Raw genomic sequence first — 22,993 nt, forward strand, 5'->3', positions numbered from 1 at the left:
AAAGGGAAGATGATGATGAGACCTGGATAGAACATACCTCTCAGCTGCTCGGTGAGTGGCAGTGTCCTGAGGAGGAGAAGCGGCACAGATTGGGAGAAAGTTTGAGAAGGGGGGCAGCTGAGGTGGTAAAAGGCGTGGAAGTTAACCAGCCCTTGGCTTCTTGGATGGGGTGTCTGGAAGCATTCGTCGTCTGAACCCTCAGTGTCTCAGTGGCACCTGGGGCCTCCACAAGGGTCTAGAAGCATTAGGGGAGCCTTTTGGGCTAACGGGGGGCACGCTGGAGCTTTTAGGGGGGATTCAGAATCTGCGTCAGGAGAAAGGGGAAAAGTTTTCTGAGTACCCTTTCCGGCTGGAGCGAAGGCTAAATTGCTTGAGGCCCCGGGGGCGGGGGTGGTTATTCAAGGGAATGAGATGGATCGGATAAGGATTGACCAGGTACCCAGGGGCACGCAGAGACATGATGTGATCGCTGGGAGACTCCGGCAGTCCCGTAGAGCGTGTCCCCCCGCACCCCCGTCTTTTGTTCAGTTGCTCAGAGAGGTAAGGGAGGAGGAGGACGCGTTGGGAGGGGAAGAGGGCCTCGTTAGTACGGTGCCGTCCTCGGTAGCAGCTCCTTGTGGTGAAATGACCGGGGCCAGATCTACGCGAGAGACACATAATGGGGTCGCAGAAGGGGACTAGTGGAGAAGGCCCCTCTCTGAAGGGACGGACGGTACTGAGGTCAGGCGGAGGACGGCGTCCTGCGAGGCGAGGCGTGTGCTATAACTGCGGGGAACATGGGTACTTCAGGCGGGAATGTGAACGGCAGAGAGCCCCTCGGAGGGAGTGCCCACCGGTGTCCCAGGAGGAAGGAGGTGTCGGGAAAGTTAGAAGAGACTCAGTTAGAACAGACTGGAGTCTCTGGGAAAATCCGTTCCCAGCAATGTTCGGCGGGATCCTGGAGAGGAAAAGTCCCTATCCCCGAAGGATTGGTGGGACCCCGATCCGGCGTGTCGATGCGGATAGAGGTGATAGATGTAAAAGCCATACTCGACACCGGGTCGCAGGTCACATTACTGTACCGGTCGTTCTACGATCAGGAGCTGGCGCATTTACCATTTACTCCTTTCAGTGCACTGGAAATTTGGGGTATCAGTGATGGTGATTACCCGTACGATGGCTATTTGTCTGTGAAACTGGAGTTCCTGGAAGCTGAGGTGGGGGTGTCTGAGGCTCATGAGGCCCTGGTACTGGTTTACCCAGACCCCGGTGAGGCGGGGGGGGGTGTCAATTCTGGTGGGGTCCAGTACCCCTACTGTGCGGAGACTCCTGGGAGCCTGTAAGGAGAAGGCAGGTGAAGACTTTTTGGAGACCCTGTCAGTGCACCCAGTGTTCCGAGCTGCTTTTGAGGAAGTGTTGCGTTGCCCTGGGCTAGACGCGGTGTGTGAACGATGCACTGTATGGTGTGCCAAGTCGAAGCCCAGGGTGGTACTCCAGGTGAAATAGCGAGAGTGAAGTGGATCCCTAGATTCCCGGGAGTGCCTGAGGGTGAAGCCTTTTTAGTCGACATCCCGGAAGATCTCAAGGAGGAGTCAAGATTCCCGGCTGGGGTGCTGATGCGACCCGAGTTGCAGAAGCCCTCGGTGGTGCAGGCACGCAGGCTGGTGGTGTTCGTCAGGAACACTACGAAACGGGATGTCACCTTTAAGCGAGAGATGCCTCTGGAACATTTGTTCCCCATGATGGTGATGCATAGCACCCCCGTGAGGCCAGTTGGGAGATTGCTGTTGGGCCAAGGGCCTAAGTTGACCGCTGAAAGCTTTTAACTTTGGGGCATCACTTGTCCAGGAAGGCTGGAAGCGGAGGCTGGTGCAGAAGATGTTGACGCTAACGGGTGTTTTTTTTCCACTGACGAGTTTGATGTGGGTTGTTCCAAGAGCATTCACCACACCATACGGGTAACTGAGGATACTCCGTTTAGTGAAAGATCGTGGCGACTGGCTGCTGCAGATGTGGAAGACGTGCTGCAGCATTTGGGCAAGTTGAAGGAGGCTGGGATCATTACAGAGTCCCGAAGCCCTTATGCCTCTCCTATCGTAGTGGCCCAGAAGAAGAATGGGAAGGTTGATATGTGTGTGGACTATAGAACACTGAACAGGCGCAGGGTCGTTGATCAGAACACAGACCCCGGGTCGAAGACGCGCTGGCCTGTCTGAGTGGGGCGAAGTGGGTTTGAGAACTGGATATTACCATCCCGATGAGTGAGGCCGATAAGGAGAATACAGCCTTCATTTGCCCTCTGGGATTTTACCAGTTCGAAAGGATGCCCCAGGGCATATCGAGGGCCCCTAGCACCTTCTAGAGGGTCATGGAGAAGACAGTGGGAGATAGGAACCTGCTCGAAATGTTAGTATATTTGGATGACTCAGTATTTGGATCCATCTTGGAAGAACAAGAAGCGAGAATACTGAAGGTGCTCAACCGGCTGAAGCAGGAAGGGTTGAAGCTTTCCCTGGACAAGTGCCAGTTCTGTTAGCTATGTTGGACACATTATCTCGCAAAATGGTGTAGCGAAGGACACGGCTAAGATCGAAGCAGTGACCACCTGGCCAAGGCCCCAGACCGTGAGTGCTCTGCGTTCGTGCCTAGGGTTCTATGGGTACTACCGGAGATTCGTGAAGGGCTACGCCCAGGTGAGTCATCCCTTGAACCAACCTCTGCGTGGCTACCCTCCCCTGGGACAGAGGGGGGTGGGGGAAGGACGGGAGATGGGAGAATATTTGAACCCGTCAGAGCCCTTCGGACAGAGATGGGATGACAAATGTGAAGCGTCTTTTCTGTCACTGAAGGAGATGCTGACTCAGGCGCCGGTGCTGGCTTTTGCAAACCCCCGATTGTTCTACGTGCTACACACTGACGCCAGTCATGAGGGTTAGGGGCCGTTCTATATCAGGATCAGGGCGCTGGCCTGAGACCTGTGGCATTTGTCAGCCAGTGTTTGTCACCTTTGGAGAGGAACTATCCCACTCAAAAGTTGGAGTTGCTGGCGTTGAAATGGGCGGTGGTGGATAAACTGGATGCTACAGACCGTCGGTGGCTGGCAGCCTTGTCTGTATATGATTTCAGCCTGAAGTACCGCCCCGGGAGCCGGAATGTCGATACGGATGCTCTGTCCCGACGGAGGCATGAGGAACTGAAGAAGTACGCGGAGTGGGAGAGTCTTCCTGCATCCAGGGTGAAGGAGATGTGCCAGTTTGCTGTCACTGTGCAAGCTGAGGAGAAGGAGGGGCCAGATCGAGCAGTGGTCTCATTCGGGGCGTCCAATGACGCCGTGCCCCTAGTTTACAGTGATCTGACTGCTCTGAAGACCACACAGCTGCCGGAGTTAAACCCTGGGGAAGTGGCCGCTGCTCAGCGAGATGACCCGGGCATTGGCCCTGTCTGGCACGCCGTGGAAGAGGGGGATGTGACACAGGCGGAGAAGACTGAACACGTTTCAGTGTTTCTGTTATTGAGCGAATAGCTACGGTTGAGTTTGAAAAACAAAAATTTATAGCGGGTAAGGTCACTCTCGGACCGACCTCGGTGTTGGCAGCTGGTCCTGCCTGAGAAGTATCGGAAGGTTGTCTTGAAGTCCCTCCATGATGGCTCTGGACATCTGGGGGTGGAAAAGACCTAAGGATTGCCCAAGGACCGGTTTTACTGGCCCCGAATGAGGACGGAAGTCGAAGAGTACTGCTAATCCTGCATACGGCGGAATTCGCTGCCTGGGCAGGTTGTCCCTTTGTCCCACTTGCAGATTGCGGGGCCGTTTGACCTGACGTGCATGGATTTCGTGGCCATAGAACCCGATGCCAGCAACACGACGAATATTTTGGTCACCACGGTCCAAAACACCAGGTATGCTCAAGCTTTTCCTACCAAGGATCAGGGAGCGACTACAGTGGCGAAAATGCTATGAGAGAATATTTTTCGCCGGTGGATACATAGTGGCCAGGGACGGGACTTTGAGAGTAAGCTCATCTATGAGTGACTGGGCATGCTCGGGGTTGAGAAATCGAGGACCACGCCCTATCATCCGCAGGGCGGTCCCCAGCCGGAGATGTTTAATCGGGACTCTGGAGATCAGCAAAAAGAACCGCTGGAGTCGACATATTAGGCAAATGGTTCACCGTTACAACTGTACACGGAATGAAGCTACTGGTTACTGCCCCTATTATCTTATGTTTGGGGGCGAAGCCAGGTTGCCCATTGACCTCTGTTTCGGGACTGATGCGGGTGAGGCATCGCCGACGCCTTACTTGAAGTATGTGTCTGATATGAGGAAAGAGCTGAAATGGGCTTACGAGTTAGCCGGGGAGGCGGCCGTCCGGCAGAATCGGGGAAATAAGAGGAGATATGACACGAAAGTAAAGTTCTCCCAACTCCTACCGGGAGAACGAAGCCTCATAAGGAATCTGGGATTAACTGGAAAGCACAAATTGGCTGATCACTGGGCAGCCACGCCCTATGTGGTGGAGAGTCAGATGCCAAATTTACCGGTTTTCCGGGTCCGGCCCGAGGATAGAAAGGGGCCTGTCAAGATTCTCCATCAGAATCACCTTTTGCCCCTGGGGTAAGACGTACAGATAAAACGGGAGCTTGAAGCGGCGGCTGCACCCAGTATCAGGACTCTGCGTCCCTGCAGGGTGGAGGACGTGCCTACCCCGGGAGAGACGGGCCCAGGTCCAGCCCCTGTGCGGGATACTGACTCGGAGGATGATGACTGGGATGGTTGGTACCTTCTGCCGTTCGCTTATACTCCCGTGATCGAGGAAGAGAGTCCTGGCATTTCCCCACTGTGTTAGACGGGGTAAGGGGGGCTAGTGATAGGCAGTCCGTGGTACTGCAGGGCGCTGAAGGACAGTATGTAGGGTTTGAACCAGAGATAGAGGGTTCCGAGGCGCAGAGGGGTTTGGGTGACCGCTCGGGGGTGGGTTCGCCTCGTAGTTTCAAAAGGTCCCCTATAGTCTCCGAGGCGGAAGAGTCAGAAGCGGGGATATGTAGGTCTCATAGAAGTCGGAACCCCCCGGAGAAGTTGGCCTATGTTGCACCCGGGGAGCAGGGTGTGATCTCTACTGTTTTGGGAAGTTATTTCCCTGCTTTCTGCACGTGGATTGGGCTGTTTGTTTTGCAGGAAGGCGTGGCGAATTATCTGAATGTCATGACGGCATGACTTACTTCGGTGGGGGGAGAATGTAGGGTTCTCAGTAATACTAGATGGACAGTTAACTGTTAATTGCTTATTACCAAAATGGCTTCTCGTACTGTTAAATGCTGAGCAAGGTGTTCTCTGTACAGCGTGTTTGGAATATACGTAGTGATATTGGAAATTGTCTTCATTTGCTAGCCAATGCAAGTCATGTTATGTTATCTTGTATATGTGTGCTGAGTTGAGGAGCGCGGGCTTTTTAGGGAGGCGAGCCGACAGGACAGACGTGCGGGGAACGGATAGCGGTTCCAGGGCGGCAGATACCGGACCTCGGGGGTTCGGATGGTGGCCGGAGTCTCGGAAAGACGTTGTGGATGGAATCGGAGGCGTGAGCTCCAAAGTATTAAAATATTATGCGCACAGGACTGATATGTTACTAACGGGGCACATTTTCTTCTAGCTGTTGCCACTAACCCATCACCAAAACTTGCTATAACGTATAAATCTTTACTCGCACTTGGCATATTGTTTGATATTTGTGTCGTGGCTGATCACTGGGTGCCTCACACCGTATCCGCACCAAAGCAATTGCACTGTTGGCGGGGTCGACGGCCATTCGCCCCAGGCAACGGGAGCCAGTTGCGGCAAAGGCCGTTATACCAGCATGTGTCGTGAAATTTGTGAAAGTAGCAGCCGCATTTCAATGCAATACATAACGAATATAATAAATTATAATAATAGCAACAAAGGCATAAGTACATCAATTACAGTTAAAAATCGTGCAAAAAAGAGAAATAAGATATTAAAAAGTAGGTTGTGCTTACGGGTTGAATGCCCATTTACGAATCGGATGACAGAAGGGAGGAAAATTACCTGAATCACCGAGCGTGTGTTTTTAGGCTTCTGTAGCTCCTGGATGGTGACAGTGGAAAAATGGCTTGTCCTGGGTGCTGGATGTCCTTAATACCGGACGCTGCCTTTCTGGGACACCGCTCCCTGAAGATGTCCTGGGTACTTTGTTAGGCTGGTACCCAAGATGATATCGACGAGATTTACAACCGCCTGCAGATACTTTCGGTCCTGTGCAGTAGCACAGCACCACCACCCCACAACCCCCGACCATCATACCAGACAGCGATGTGGCCTGTCAGAATGCGCGTCACGGTACATCTAAAGAGGATTTTTTTAAACTGCATTTGTACTTGTTCACACATCAAACCTCTTCAAACTCCGAATGAAGTATGGTCTTTTTCTTGTTTTGTTTATAACTGCATAGATATGTTGGAACCAGTTTAGAACCTCAGAGATCTTGACACCTAGGAACTTGACAATGCTCACTCTCTCCACTTCTGATCTCTCTGAGGATTGGAAAGTGCTCCTTTGTCTTACCTTTCCAGAGTCCACAATCAGCTCTTTCGTTTTACTGACGTTGAGTGCAAGGTTGTTGCTACGACGCCACTCTTCCAGTTGGGACATCTCGCTCCTGAACGCCCTCTCGTTTCCATGTCAGGTTCTACCAGAAAATGGTTGTGTCATCAGCAAATTGATAGACGGTATTTGAGCATTAAAGATTTTAGAGCAGTGGGCTAATCACGCAACTCTGAGGCGCACCAGTGTTGATCGTCAGCGAGTAGGAGATTTTATCATCAATCAGCAAATATTGTGGTCTTCCAGTTAGGAATTCGAAGATCCAGTTGTAGAGGGAGGTACCGAGGACCAGGTTCTGCAACTTTTCAATCCGGATTGTGAGAGTGATGGTATTACATGCTGAGATATTGTCGATTAACAGCATCTTTGTTGTTTGTGCTGTCCAGATAGTCAGAGGCAGCGTGAAGAGCTAATGAAATTGCATCTACCGAAGACCTATTGCTGGCGATAGGTAAATTGCAACGGGTCCTTGCTGATGCAGGGGTTCAACCTTCTTCCTCTGAATGACACAGTACAGGGTTAGAGCCATATAATGCCCCTCATATGACAAGCCTTTCAAAGGCGGAATCATTTTGATTGACCTCCGCAATGTCAGCATATCTTTATAAGAAAGAGACACAAAATTGCTCACAATTCTCTAAGTGAATGTCCCTTCCTGTTAGACTGTTGTTAAACTCTGTTCGACAGAGCTCAGTTTGAGCACTATTTACCATTCCCAGGTATGGTGGACACTGACTGCAATACTATTGAATTTTACCGTCGCTTATTATTTGGACTGTGTGAATGTGCACCACTATTGTATAAATTCACAGCAAATCTTGCACTACCATCTTATCAGTGTAAACTTGTAAATCTTGCGAATATTGTCATCTTTGATTTATAATTCCTGGAAAGTTTATATTTTGAGGTACTTACTTCTATTCCTTCGTACCTCTCCTCTAATATTTGTGTATCTGAGCACTTGTAATATTAATGTGACATCTGTAAATTTCTTTGGAATCAATAATGCATCGGTAAATCTCTCTACCTATCCTCCGTATTTACCACCTTAAAGGTTGCTTTACGTTAAGCTATCTAATCAATTTCTCTTCCCTGCACAACAGCCAGTCCAGCATAACTGATCCCCAAGTGAGCTCAACCACCAGCCGCTCGAAAAAGCCATATCATAGCATACTAGAAATGTCTCCTCTTGGAAGCGTTTTTGGAAAATCTGATTTCCCAGTCTTTCTACATATTGAAATACCTCACGTCTGTCGTAACACTACACTTTTGCCATGCATTTTCAATCTTAGCCACTGTTTGGGGATCTTTACATAACTCCCATCTGGGTCATTTTACCCTGCTGTTCCTTAGCCCTACGTATAAAGATACATCATCTGACCATATGTACTCTCTTTCTAATGATTAGATTTTAGTTTTGTACCAACAGAAGTGCGCTGTGCGCTTTGCTTCCATGCCTTTCCTTTCGATACAATGTGCATGTCAGGGTCCGGATCGTAAATTCCCTATTTTCTCCTAATTTCCTTTGATAGTGCCACAATTCCGACCGTCAGTTTCCCACTTGCTCCTAATTCTCTTTGATGACGGCACACCTGGTTTCCATCAGGACCTGCAGCATGAGAACTCCGGCGTTACAACCAGTAGTTGCCAGATTGTTGGTTTTGAGGGTGTGGTAAATAACTTTTCCCGCTTAAGGCTGTATGTTCTAGGTTTTGCCCAGTATCGAAAATTACCTGTGAAACTGAATTTCTTCGTGTCAGGATCAGTTTTCTAAGTTCAACTCCAGTTCAGAGGCTTACCTGTGAAACCCAGCCTCCCCGCGTCAAAATAAGTCTTTTAAAGTGTTAATTCAGCACCAAGGCTTGCCTGCGTAACTCCGTCTCTCCGTGCTAAGAAGGATTTTGTCAGCCGTTTCTCTCTCTACGCTCCGAGTCAAGATAAATTCTGTCCGTCTTCTGCCTTCCTGCTCTCCTTCCTGTTTGCCGTTCACGTCTGCATCCTAACTAAATCTCCGTGCCTGTGTCGCCTCATTCGTTGCAACAGAAAGATCTGGCCACTATGCACCTAGCGGACACGAATACCCTGCAACAAGACCTCACCAGCCAGGACTCCCAACTGGGTTTGCATGACCAACTCCTCCAGGAGGTCATGGCGAACGTCCGTTCTCCCTGCTGACGTAACGAAGACCAGTGACCAGGTGGACCGCGTATTTTACCCACTCCTGGAACTCTGTCTAACCAGCCCAGACAGCCTGTAGTGCCAACACCCAACGCATCAGCAACATCACCATCAAGATAGCCGCACGAACCTGAACCAGAGCACTACGCTGGGGATTTGGGAAAGTGCCGGGTCTTCCTTCTGCAGTGCTCCTTGGTGTTATAGCAGCCGTCATCCACGTACTCCACGGATACGTCAAAGATTGCTTATATCATGGGGTTGTTGTGGGGAAGTGACTTAGCGTGGGCTACAGCTGTTTGATATAATCAACCGGATATCTGCTCTTTTTTACAACCTTTATCGCGGAAATGAGAAAGACCTTTGACGACTCCGTCCGTGGTACAGATACGGCTAAGCGCCTACTCACACTCCGCCAGGGCTCACGCAGCGTTGCCGAATATTTCGTGGAGTTCCGGACGTTAGCGGCCGACAATAAGGCACTTCAAAACGTATTTCGGAACGGTCTCATTGACATGGTGAAAAACAAGCTAGCGGCAAGAGATGACACTGACAGCCCGGATTCCCTGATCTCCCTGTCCACCTGGTTGGACAATCGTCTCCGAGAACGCCATGAAGAACAAACGGGTCCTCCACCACATTTGGCCACTACAGGGCACGCATTTCCGCCTCCCGTCAGAAAAAATAAAACCTCTCTGCTGCTGCTTCTAGTAGAGATAGTAACCATATTCATCCTGTCTCGGGGAAAGTGTGGCCTCTCCAGAGTTGTCAAATGCTAGCTGGTTGCCATGGCCGTGGCGGATCTGCTGGTTCTTATCCTGGATCTGATACTGAGCAAGGTTCCACTTACGCACATGCCAATCGGCGCTTTCTTCCGCTCAATGACCACGGTGTAATATCCACGCTGCTCTGATTTACACCGTCTCCGACTGTTCGGTCTGGTTCACCGTCACGTTCACCTTTGATCGATTTGTCGCCATTTATTACCAGAAACTGAAAACAAAATATTGCACCGGGAAAACTGTGGCCGTGGTTTTGGGGACAGTGACTGTGATCAGGGGTTTAAAGAATATTTATTGGTGTTTTCGGCTCTCAGAGAACTGCACGTTGACAATCAACCCATTCATTTGTTCACAGAGAGTTCTTGTTTTCAGTTTCATAACTCAAATTGACCTATTTTATTACTTCCTCGACCCTGTATTGACATTTGTGCTGGTTCTAGTAACGAACGGTTTCACCGCCAGGCACGTCTTAGTCACCAGCAGAGGTCGCAGGAGAGTCAGGGTTCCCGGCAATGGACAGAATACCAGAGACCCGGAGATGGAGAAACGCAGGATATGCCTCGTTTTATTGCTGATCACTTCGGGGAATTTCATCGTGCTATGGGCACCTTTCACTGTTTATTCTGCGTGGTATCGGCTGAATGATTTTATCAACCCTGTGCGTCCGCCCGAATCGCTGCGAGAGCTGGGCATCATTCTGCAGCTTCTGAGGTGTTGTACAAACACGGCCCTTTACGCCGTTACACAGACCAAGTTCAGGGAGCAGCTACAGAATATGGTAAATTCTGCGCTTGCTGTCATTGTTGTGAGGAAGTCGTGAATTAGCGGTTTCTCCGGTCTGACCCAATTTACGTCCCATACATTGCGGTTACTTTCTGTTCCTCTGGGTCCGGCGCTATCCTTCTTCCACTCACACCTCCGCGGCAATTACATAGAAGGCTCCCTTACATAGCCGCAGTGTTCTATCCTCATTCGCCGGCCTGTCTTCCCATCACTGCCCTACGGATGTTAGTGAATTTTGCCCCATGGTTCCACCGTGCATTCCTTCTGGCCGCCCGGATACATTGATCCACCTGCAAGGCCATAGTCCTCCGAGGGCGTCTGTGTTCCCGAAACAACCCGTTCACCCCCTACAGAGACGACTGAATTGGTGCCGCGAGTCCATTGACGACTCAATTGGAGATGCTTCCTGCAGCCTCGCTGATCTCGTCATTTTCATCTACGTTGCCTACGACTTCCCACATGGACCTCAGATTAGATTGTTTCCATTCTGACATCTCTCTCATCTATCGATCTTTCTGTCCCAAATTCCAGAGACAGATTATCTAACGAAATATTTTACAAAGCCAAGCTACTGTCTGTCACAGTTATCTTGACGATACCTCCTGCCGCACGGATACTGGCAAAAGTGCTATCATTTGCATAGATGAGACTTTCCTCTCAAGTCATTTTACAGTAAATGGAGATTCTCTTTCACCACGATCGAAGGTGCCATCACCACTCCCTGTCGCATTTCACGCAGGTAAAACACTCCATCCCTCCCAAAATAACAGAAGTGATGGGATCTCCTGGTCCTCAGGTAACACGCAATGAGCCTCCTCATTCAAGATAGCTTCTATAACTTCCACCATCTCCATAGCGACTCTACCACCCGGCAGGACTTTCCCTCCCCCATGTCCGGTTTCCAAAGATCGCTTTCTGCGCGACTCTATTGTTTACTGGTCGTTGCCCACAAGTCCCCCCTATTACTGTCACCATCCTCCAGACATTATTTCCACACGGACACTGGTTATTCAAGCACAACGGAGACCACAATGGTAACAGACTGCATTTCCAGTGTCCACTCCCTTGCAAGAAATGAAATACTGATTATCCATCAGGGGGAGAAGAAGATGACGGCGTGACGCAGTGCGCGCGGCCGCTCCGAATTGATATCGTATTTGTGAAGTAGGATGCCGTGCACAATCCTGATTTGATGGAGACAGCTGTGAAAAGCACGGAGGAACATCTGGAGAAACTTCTGAAATGCCTGCTTCGCTGCCGATGCTACTGTGCGATCGAGAGTCTCCGAGGGGAAGGCCCCAAATCCTCGGCTTTGCCTATTGCCTGTTGTCTGTTGCCGAGGCCGGGATCGAAGCGCTCGGTAGAGATGGTGCTCGGTGCTTGTTGTCGGAGTGCTGGTCGGCGGCTCGAAGTTTTCGGACGGACTCGGAGTCGGACTGTGGTCGGGTGCTTCCAGGATGCTGCATCGGCAAGTTTGCAGCGCTGGAAGCTCTTGGCATGAAGGGTTTTCTTCCTTCAACCGTCTGCCTGAGATGATGGGACTTTCGAGAGACTTTATTTTTACCGTGTCCGTGTTCTGTTCTTCTATCAAATTACGGTATTGCTTGCACTGTTGTAACTGTATGTTGTAATTATGTGGTTTTCGTCAGTTTTTAGTCTTGGTCTGTCTTGTGTTTCTGTGATATCACACTGGAGGAACAAATTGTATCATTTCTTAATGCATGCATTACTAAATCACAATAAAAGAGGATTTCTGTCCTCATAATCTAATCTAATCCAAGCTACAATCGACAAAACCCATTGACAGTAATGATGACGTTTCCAATCCCTTTCAGACCAAAATACTACCGATGCCGCGGACAGAATTGTCCGAGAAGTTGTTATGAGCTTGATAATCTAGAGATCTGAGGAGAGATATTTACGGATATGACAGAGGAATACAGAAGCATTCAGCATTAACTTTTATATTCTATTCGCTATAATATCGGGAATGGCACAGTCCGTTGACTGAAAAACTCGCTGTATTATTATTAGTCTTCAAAATATTTACACTTGGAGGGATCGAATGTGATGGAGTGTTTTCCCAACACGTAGTTATGTCCATTATTGGTGACATTTTTCTCACGTGAATCTCAGGTTCATTTTTGTGTGCAATCCGTTTGAAAATAAAAGCGGAACTTAGTGTCAAAGTCGGCAAACATTGTGCGCCAAATGGTCCGTTCAGTGCTGTATATAGTATTCCCCGGTCTATCAAATTTTCCCCAACATTAACAACTTCAGAAACGCCATGCACCACCTAATGTGCTACTATAATGAAGAGACTACTGAACGTTTGTTGCCATGATAGATCACGTAGCATTGAAGTACTTGTAATGTGACAGGAAATTTACTCGCACGTATGCAGAACATTATATACTTAGCAACTCTGATTTTGGGATTATTGGGGAGAGTGTTGGTTTCACTTATGAATCCTGACATCTGGAGCTTCTGCCACACTGCTGCTGTCTTCCACGGTGAAAACTGATGCAAAATGTTACAGCGCGTCCGCCATTTCATTGTTCCCCATTACTATCTGTCCAGCATCGTTTTCCAGCTGTCCGATGTCCAGTCTGGTCACTCTCTTTCACTTTATATATCTAAAAAAATGTGGGTACCGTCTTTAATATTGTTGGCTAGCGTTATTTTGCATCCCTTCGATGCCTTCTTATTGACATTTTAGTTGCCTTCTGTTGAATGTTTAAAAACGTCCCAATCATCTAACCCCACTAATTCTTGCTCTTTTATGTGCCTAATTTTTGGATATTAAGTTGTTTTTCTCTTCTCTTGTTCGACACAGTTTGTCATGTTTTTCTTTACAATACCGCTTCTCTTGTGACGCACGAATCCTGTGCCTTCTAAATCCTTTCCGTAATTGCAGGCACTGCTGCTCTGTAGCCATGTCTGCTCGTGTCTTTTCCCCCCAATCAATTCTGGCCAATTCCTCTCTCATGCTTCTGTAATTTCATTTACTCCATTGAAGTTCTGATACATCTGATATTCGCTTTTCCTTCTCAAATTTCAGGATGAATTCGATCATAGATCTATCTACAATGAATTAACACCTTCTGATCCTATGGGACCTCTTTTAAATGATTTGCTTTAATCTTGCAGAACAGAGCAAAGCCGCCCCCTCTAGCTTCCTGCCTGTCCCTTGCTACAATGTGTATCCTTGATATTAATCTCCTAGCTATAAACTTCTTTCAACTATGATTCCGTTTTGCATATGCATGTATGACAATGAATAACTGTGCTACAAGTTCCTCTACCATATCCAGTGTACTGCGTGCATTCAATGTCACACCAACATTCCTGGATTCAGACACTTCGATTTTTCCCGCTTTGATGTTGCAACTCGTCCTCCTAACTGCAATTTTGTCCTATCAGCGGCCTTTCCTTTCAAGGAGTCTCTCTATACATTGCCTCTGCTTGTAAACCAACGACTGCATCTTCAGCACCATCTTGCAGGTTCCCATTCCTGTAACAAATTAATTTAAACCCACCCGAGCAACTGAGGCCAACCTGCCCGCTAGGATATTGGATCCTTCGGGTTCAGTTGTAACCCATCCCTCTCGTACCGGTCGTACCCTCCCCAGAATCTCAACCACAGTCTCAACAACTAACTCATTCACAACATTAATGCCAATGACCAAAAAGCCAACAAATCGTCCCTTAACTGAGGACCCGAGGCATGACTTACACTCTTCAGAGCCTGGTGCTAGTGGTCGCATGACCGGGACCTGTGATGTACGTTAGCTGCAAATACGGCCATACTCTACCAAGTCCCAAGACTGCATGTCCCCCTGATCTGTCGGGCGGAGGGAGAAGCAGAGTAATTGTTTAAGTAGGTGGGCGAACCATGCTCAAGAGTAACCTGCAAACTGGCAGAGGGAAGGAGCCGCGTACATCTCTTTTATTTGGTCTATCTGCACAAAAATAATTCCGAACAATTTTCAGTGGATTAGTGGATAAAGAGCATCACGTATGAAAAGTGATGCAGCTTGTGTTCAGAGGTGCAGGTAACAGAACTCACCGGAGAACCGAAAAATACAAAGTCTACATCGCTTTCAGCTTTATACAGCTGCTTCTTTATTTCTGGTCTCCCATACTGACAATAACATTGTGAATATAATTATTAAAATATCCTGTATGCACGTAAACATACGTTTCACATGTTTAAACGCGTCAACATATTGTAAAGAGTGCTGCAAATAAATGTTGGGGTTTGTACTGTGCCAGCCAGGCAGTGTACAACAACAAAGAGAATTATTGCACATCACAAATCAGATTAACTGCAGTCAGAAACAGATGTAGTTCAGTACATGTAGAAATATGGAATGCGCCATATGCTGGTATAAAATGAGAGTACGACATGTTATTACTAAGTATTTTGCAATAATTTGAAATGTTTGCTACAATGGGAGTCAATATTCTACGGAGAAGGACTCTGCAGATGGGGACGGATGTAAAACACAGCCTGGATAAATTTGGCCGAAGTCTCCACTAGACGCGGTCAGATTCATCTCTCCGACCTCCAGGGAGCCACTCCCTGCATTGGAAATGCAGAACAGCAGGCACGATGCCGACACATTGAGTGTAATGCTGGAGCGTCAGAACCGCTACGGGCTGTTGTATTCAATACGCAGAATGGATTGCACTTTCAAAGCACGTCACTGAACACCCTGGTGTTGTTACTGCTTCTCTGGAACTCAGCTCAGCTGACTGGATGATCTCACTGCAGGCCAAGCTGCCGCGTCATTACTACCGTTGACCATGATGATAATGTTGTTGTCTCTGTGGCCTTAACACTGACAGTACTGGTTATGTAACAGCGTGTCCTGGTCATTGTCAGGGCACCCATATTTTAAATTCCTCCACTTTGCGTGGAATCCAAGTTGAGAATTATCAAGTGAGAGCTCCCTGCAGTCAGGTGATCGCGATTATATTGATCAAAGGCGTCAATAGATGCTCTACATTACTGCTCCATCTACTGTCCTGCAGATTCAGCGCTAATCTCAGGTGCAGGATCAGCGCCCACCCCGAACATCGGCTTTTATCTTAAACGTGCAGCCCATATGTCGTTATTATAGTGCCAATAGATTGCAAATTATTAAACTGCATCTGGTCTGGAATCTATACAGGTAAGCCACCGCACACCTGATTGCCAATTCTATGAAACAGACACCAACAGAAATAGCTTGTTTTATAGCTCGGACGACGGAGCGAAGCGATTGAGCAAAGCAGTAATGTAACTGAGTGGTAAACATGTTGCTAATTTCAACTTTAGCTTCTGTGCAGTCAATGATTCAAACTCCACGTGTGTAGTATAGACTTACGCACAAGATAACACATAATCAGCATCTTCTTCAGTACATCTGGTGTTGAAATACTCAAAACCGGACAGCTTTCTCACTCGACGAGACGGGAGAGTATCTAGACAATAGAATCGTGTCAAAGGATTGGCAATACAGAGGGATCTGAGGAAAAGATACTTTTCCAACCATATGTCAGAAGGGATCTGGAACTTAGAATAGACAATAGGTGCAGGAGCAGGCCATTCGGCCCTTCGAGCCGGCACCGCCATTCACTGTATTCATGGCTGATCTTCCACAATCAGTATCCAGTTGCTGCCTTATCCCCATAACCTTGATTCCGCTATCTTTAAGAGCTCTATCCAGCTCTTTCTTGAAAGCATCCAGAGACTTGGCCTCCACAGCCTTCTGGGACATTCCATATATCCACCAATCTCTGGGTGAAAATGTTTTCCTCAACTCCGTTCTAAATGGCCTACCCCTTATTCTTAAACTGTGGCCTCTGTTTCTGGACTCACCCATCAGCGGGAACATGCTTCCTGCCTCCAGCGTGTCCAATCCCTTAATAATCTTATATGTTTCAATAAGATGCCCACTCAGCCTTCTAAATTCCAGAGTGTACAAGCCCAGTCGCTCCAATCTTTCGACATATGACAGTCCCACCATCTCGGGAATTAAGCTTGTGAACTTACGCTGCACTCTCTCAATAGCAAGAATGTCCTTCCTTAAATTTGGAGACCAATTCTGCACAGAATACTCCAGGTGTGGTCTCACCAGGGCCCTGTACAGCTGCAGAAGGACCTCTTTGCCATTATACTCAATTCCCCTTGTTATGAAGGCCAGCATTTCATTAGCTTTCTTCATAACCTGCTATACTTGCATGCTTGCTTTCAGTGACTGATGTACAAGAACACCTAGATCTCGTTGTACTTCCTTTTTTCCTAACTTGACTCCATTTAGATAATAATCTGCCTTCCTGTTCTTACCACTAAAGTGGATAACCTCACATTTATCCACATGAAACTGCATCTGCCATCTCACCCAGCCTGTCCAAGTCACCCTGCATTCTCATAACATCCTCCTCACATTTCACACTGCCACCCAGCTTTGAATCCTTGAATCCAGGGAGATCGCAAAATCATGAAACATGACGTGCAGCTATCAGGTCACGTGGCCACTGCCCGCAGGAATGACCAGGCTTTCGAATGGGGCCTGGACCTAGCCTGCAGTCAAGTCAAGCACATGACCCATTATAACATCTGAGACTGATTGTATTGAAGCTCATACTTAATCAGCAAAGTACAGTATATTCGTGCAGGAAAGTTATACGTACTTTTGTTCTTCTACAAGCTAAAATAAAAGAGCTCAGCTCTATCAATGAATATACAGTATGTTATCACATGAATCAAAATGGTACTTGTTAATCTTTAGGATATGTGGTTCACCTAAAGAGATACATATCTGTCATATCTAATGCAAATATCCAAGACAAAATGCAACTTTAGTACATTACAATTAAAATCAAGACGACGATTGCTGGATATGCATCACGAAAGAAAAAATAACATCTGATACCTTTAATGCAGAGTACTGGTGTCGGTTAATTTGCATGTTCCTATCACTGTACCTGTGCAGGGGAGTAAACATTATGCTAAAGGGACCAGCCCAGTGGCTGAACAACATGAATAGACTATGACGTAGACTATGCTGCGGAAAGATAGACCTACGTTGGTGCACTGTAAAAACAGATGAAAATGAGAAATAAATGTTAGCATGATTCTAAAATAAGGTTGGCACAATACATTATTTATTTCGTACCGTGTAAAGTGATTCGTGGTAGAGTGTAAACTCAAAACATTTACAAATGTAATATTGCACAGTAGATAAAGAAAGTTGTCAGATCTGAAGGAGAAAAATCGTTTGCACTTCTGAAACGTGACGGCTATCAGAGGCATAGTTTATTCCGTAAATGGACCCGAGTAGTAATAAATGGAGCAGCCGCGAATCAGAGACTGTAGAAAATCAGAACCGGAATGAGGTTTAATATGTCGTGAAATGTGTCGTTATGCGTTGCAATACATAATAATAAAAACTGTAAATCACAGTTAGAAGATAATATGTAAAAAAAAACTAAATTTAATTAGTGCAAAAAGAGGACAACATGTAGTGAGGGAGTATTGTTGGGTTCAATGCCCTTTCAGAATCCTGATTGCTGAGGGAAATATGCTATTCCTTATTATCATTGCAGATCCAGACACATCACTGACCAGACTGACAGAGTCACGACTGATCAAATCCACATTCCTGACCACAGTGATAACCTCACTGCATATCCAGTCCCATCACTGTCCACACGGAGAACTAAGCAGCTTGCCCAGTTCCAGTAGGGTCGACCCTAGTAATATCGCTGCTACTCCAACACCATCACTGGCAGTGCGAAGCTCTGTCTTTAAAAATGTCACTGAGCAGAACTGTTCGACTAAAGATGATGTCCAATTATCAGTGATCCCATTGTCACGGGTTACGAAAGGCAAATATGAAAATATTCACAATATATACGATTGTCAATGGCCGCTCACATACAGGCAAACATAACGGCTGTTTGAGCAAGACATAATACTGCAGAGTCAGTGGCTCAGGATTGGTATCATTGATGCATTCCTGGATTTATATTTTTACACAAGAATATCAGTAAACACAAGCTGTTGGGGAAGAACGCTCGCTGTGTTTTATCGTTATCATCACATCAGACGTGGTTACACTCCGAGCACAGCAGGGAAAACGAGTGTTTGTCGCACAGGGTTACACATCTGTAAAAGGGATTTGTTGAAATTTGTGATTTATACGCACAAATCTAAATCTGATTACTGCTCAGTTGATTAGCAGCTGAAGAACCATGTGCCGCTTGTATTCAGTGGCTGGACGTAATGGTGCCGACAAAATAATCTAAGAATACCTTTACTTCGACACCTGCTATGCACGACTGTGCTTGTCTGATGTTTTGTGTGACGAAGAAATATGTTTTATTGCAACGTGTACGCTTTTAATCAAAAGCTTACCGCTTTGAACACCATTCTGTCAAATATATTGCGGTGACCATTGTGAATAAACGTGCCCGTTCTGCTATTTCTACATTTCTAAGCTTTAAGAGGAGCTCATTGCAAACCACAACAGAGATTAATAACAGTCAAGAAGAGACGTGTTTCACTAGTTCCCGTTCGATCTTTGCAGTCTCACAAATATGCCATGACATTATTCAGGGGGAAATGAAAATAACACCAGTTCCCAAAGATTTTCAAATAATATATGAAGGCAGATACTGTTAAAGAACAGGAAACATTCCAAGAAGGCTACATAAAGGGGAGAATCATAATAAAGTAAACCGAATAACCGATTTAGAGCACTGGTGTCTTTTGTTTTTTGTGTGATTTTCAATGGAGGGTAAATTGTACAAACGTACAGCGTCACCTTTGCTTGCCAATAAGTACAAAGTCATTTCATAGAAAGGTGCTGATGCTCCTGGTTTTAAGTGTTTTCTGTCACATCGACTCTTTACACCCAGCGGAATTGCATCAGCTGCCGGAGAGTGGTAACGTATGTATGAATGCGTCCTGGCCTCTTGTATGGTATACGGGTATCGACAGTAAGGAGTTATTTTTTGCCCTTGTTTCTTTCTGATTTAACAGCATGAAGAATTCGCAGTAAACCGAGACTGAGTACACATGTTGAAGATTATTAATCTACTACTATATCAGGATGACGTGAGAAATACCAGTCAGCCACTTGTAGAGGCAGAGTAAGACTGCGTGCAAAGAATACTTATCGGCCACTCGGTGATCTGATCCACACTGTGCTGGAGGGATCCCAGTTGCCGACAGTTAATTCCATCATCCCCTGTCTCTGTTTCTGCCTTTCTCTCCCTCACCTTCTGTCTTCCTCCTCCCCGCATATCTGCCGCTCTTGTCTACTCGCTACTCCCGGCTCCCAAGGGAACCCCTTTTTCGAGAAAGGCTGATAGTCTTTCTCTGTTATAAAAATTAACACATCCTAAGCTAATGCCGCTGTTCCAGAACCGCTGTTCTGCATTTCTTATTTTACACACACCAAGGAAGAATCACTTGTGATTTTTGACTTATTTACCTCATTCCTTACACGGGATTTTAAAACAAAATACATACATTTGTTCATTATTTAAGGACCATTTTTTCAACTTAATATTCAGCTAAGTCGACTGAAATATTGTTAACAACAGGAATTCTGCAGATGCTGGAAATTCAAGCAACACACATAAAAGTTGCTGGTGAACGCAGCAGGCCAGGCAGCATCTCTAGGAAGAGGTGCAGTTATATTGTTAGTTTTTTTTAAATTTATTTTTGTAATTCGAATATATGTAATAGCAGCAGTGCTTATATACACACTTCTTCCTCAGCTACTGGGTAAACCAAGGGTTAACTCTTTCTGTCATTTCATGGAAAATAAATAGCGCCTTTTCAAGGTAGGCTGCTGACGTCACCGGAGGGTTTCTCTCTCTTATTAATAAGAGTCGCTTTCACTCAGTTCCCCCAGTTTCAGCGAGCACAGCCTCTCCTGTCACGGACAGAGATCCGGAGCGGCACAAAGAGGAGAGTAAGGACAGACCGGCTCGTTCTGTCATGGATCAGAATTCGGGATGGACGGCTTGGAATATAACAGAAAATGGGAAAAACATCTTCTGGATGGTTCCATATATTTTTGCGCATGATGAACGGATAACGGTAGATTTTCGAGTCACGAATGTTTTATTCACCATTCAAGTGATTTTCTTCCCTGTCCTCGGCATCATTGCTCTTCCCGGTGAGTCTCTGTCCAAAGGTAACTTATGAAACAAAATTTAACTGCACATTTTCCTTTTGGCCTGTACCTCTCATAATAATAATTAAGGCTGCTGACACACATACCAGTTGATAATTAAGCAAATACACTTCGATAATTTACTGAATCCAGGACTCCTGCCTAAGGAAATATGTGCTAACACTTGTGATGATCCAGAGCGGGTTTACAACAACAGTGTATCTTATTATCTGTCTTATTCCTGTAGAAAGTGTAACCTTATTGTGAGCATTCCTTCTCCATTTCTCCCTGGTCGTTTTAACCAACATCAGTCGGAAGACAAATTTCACACAAACTTTAATCACTTTCCAACTTTCACGAGTTGCCTGAGTTTCCACTGAAGCAAAGGAAGCATCTCTCCGCGAATGTAATCAGGACGTCCCTCTCCTGCATCTGACCGTCTTCCTCCCCACTGTGTTCTTAAAACTGCATATTCCGTTTGGGATCAAAAATTATAGAATGTATATTTCACACCAGGTGCATTTGACGATGTTTAAAGCCTAGGTAACACATTTCTGAAAACGTGATAGACTTCCGTAAGTTCTTGAAATATTGATCGTGACGTATTTTTATGGTGACAAATCAACTTCATTCTTGCTGAGAAAATAAAACGTATTTGAGAATATAATGAATATCATACGAATATAAAGGCAAAGCTACAACAAATAGACGGTGAGCCTCGTGGTATAATTTGAAGAGAATAACACTCCCTCAAAGTCGAGAAACGGGAAGAGAGGTGCAATAATTGTGATTTGCGCTGCTGCTCCATTTGCAAATCCCGTTGCCCCTGGTGACGGTCAGCGGCGGGAAGCTGCTCTTTATCCAGAGGTGGTTCCTGTCAAGGATACTAACTTCACGACAGTCGAGATGCCGCAGATTTAATCGATGATGCGCTATTCGGCCCTTTGCCTCAAAAAGTACGAAATCCATCAATCGTCAGCCATCGTTATCTGTAACCTCCGCTCTCTGTTTCTTTACCGATATTCGGTCCAACATATTGCATTGAGTGTACACACATTTGCAAAGCAGTTTAACTTTTGCGATTGTTTTATTCTGTCAGGTACGCTCATTCTTGACATTGTCACATACAGAAAAGTGGATTACTTTATATGTAAATGCTTCCTGATGTGTTTACCCTCATTGATTGCTATCTTCGCAGTGAACATGGTGACCATATTCGTCCTTTCTCGGGGAAAGTGCGGCCTCTCCAGAGTTGTCACTTGCTACCTGGTTGCCATGGCAGTGGCGGATCTGCTGGTTCTTATCCTCGACCTGATATTGAGCAAGATTCCACTTATGTACGTACCAATCGACGTTTTCTTCCGATCAATGACCAAGGGGTGTAATATCCACGCTGTTCTCCTTTACACCGCAACCGACTGCTCCGTCTGGTTCACGGTCACGTTTACCTTTGATCGGTTTGTCGCCATTTGTTGCCAGAAGCTGAAATCAAAATATTGCACCGAGAAAACCGCTGTCGTGGTTTTGGGGACAGTGAGTGCCATTGGCTTTTTAAAGAATATTTACTGGTATTTTAGACTCTCGGGGTACTACACGTGGATAGCTGTTCCATTTATTTGTAGGGGGAGAGTGCATTATTTGAATTTATTTATCGCGACTCAATTTGAACTATTTTATTACATCCTCACCCCTGTATTCCCATTTGTGCTGGTTCTGCTGACGAATTGCTTCACCGCCAGGCACGTCTTAGTCACGAGCAGAGCGCGCAGAAGACTCAGTTTTCCTGGCAACGGACAGAGTGCCAGAGACCCGGAGATGGAGAAACGCAGGAAATCCCTCGTTTTATTGCTGATCGTCTCGGGCAATTTCATCTTGCTGTGGGCACCTTTCACTGTGTATTCTGCGTGGAATCGGCTGTATGCTTTTGTCACGTATGTGCGCCCACCTGATTCGCTGCGAGAGCTGGGCGCCATTCTGCAGCTTCTGAGCTGTTGCACGAACACGGCCCTTTACACCGTTACGCAGACCAAGTTCAGGGAGCAGCTAAAGAATGTGGTAAAATCACCGCTCTCTCTCATGTTTGTGAAGAACTCGTGACGTTGCGGCGTCGCTCGACCTGAAACCACTGAAGTTCTATCCACTGTGGGCAATTTTTGTTCCTCTGGGTCCTGCGATATCCTTGTTCCACTCACACCTCCCAAGCGGAAATTACATAAATTTTTCATTATACAGCTGCAATGATCGTCCCTCATTCGCCGGCCTATCTCCTCACCTCTGGCCTACTTATCCAATTTACACCGTAGTTCCACCTTGCAATCCTTCTGGCCGCCCAGAAACATTAGTCCAGGTGCAAAGCCATTCTCCTGCGAGGTTGCCTGGGTTCCCGAAACAACCCGTTCATGCCCTACATTGACGGCTGAATTGGTGCTGTCAGTCCAGTGACGTCTGAATTGGTGCTGCTTCCTGCACCCACGCTG

The 22,993-nt window shown here is 46.6% G+C and overlaps 1 protein-coding gene across 1 annotated transcript; it reads left to right on the forward strand.

Annotated features, from left to right (window-relative positions):
* Positions 1-20,401: 20,401 nt before the first annotated feature.
* On the forward strand, positions 20,402-22,613 carry LOC140207967 (probable G-protein coupled receptor 139). Its single transcript, XM_072276501.1, has 2 exons — positions 20,402-20,519; positions 21,715-22,613. The coding sequence occupies exons 1-2, from the start codon at positions 20,402-20,404 to the stop codon at positions 22,611-22,613; spliced, it is 1,017 nt and encodes a 338-aa protein (XP_072132602.1).
* Positions 22,614-22,993: the final 380 nt, after the last annotated feature.

This window comes from Mobula birostris, chromosome 13 (genome assembly GCF_030028105.1).
Source record: "Mobula birostris isolate sMobBir1 chromosome 13, sMobBir1.hap1, whole genome shotgun sequence".
Classification (NCBI taxonomy): Eukaryota; Metazoa; Chordata; class Chondrichthyes; order Myliobatiformes; family Myliobatidae; genus Mobula; species Mobula birostris.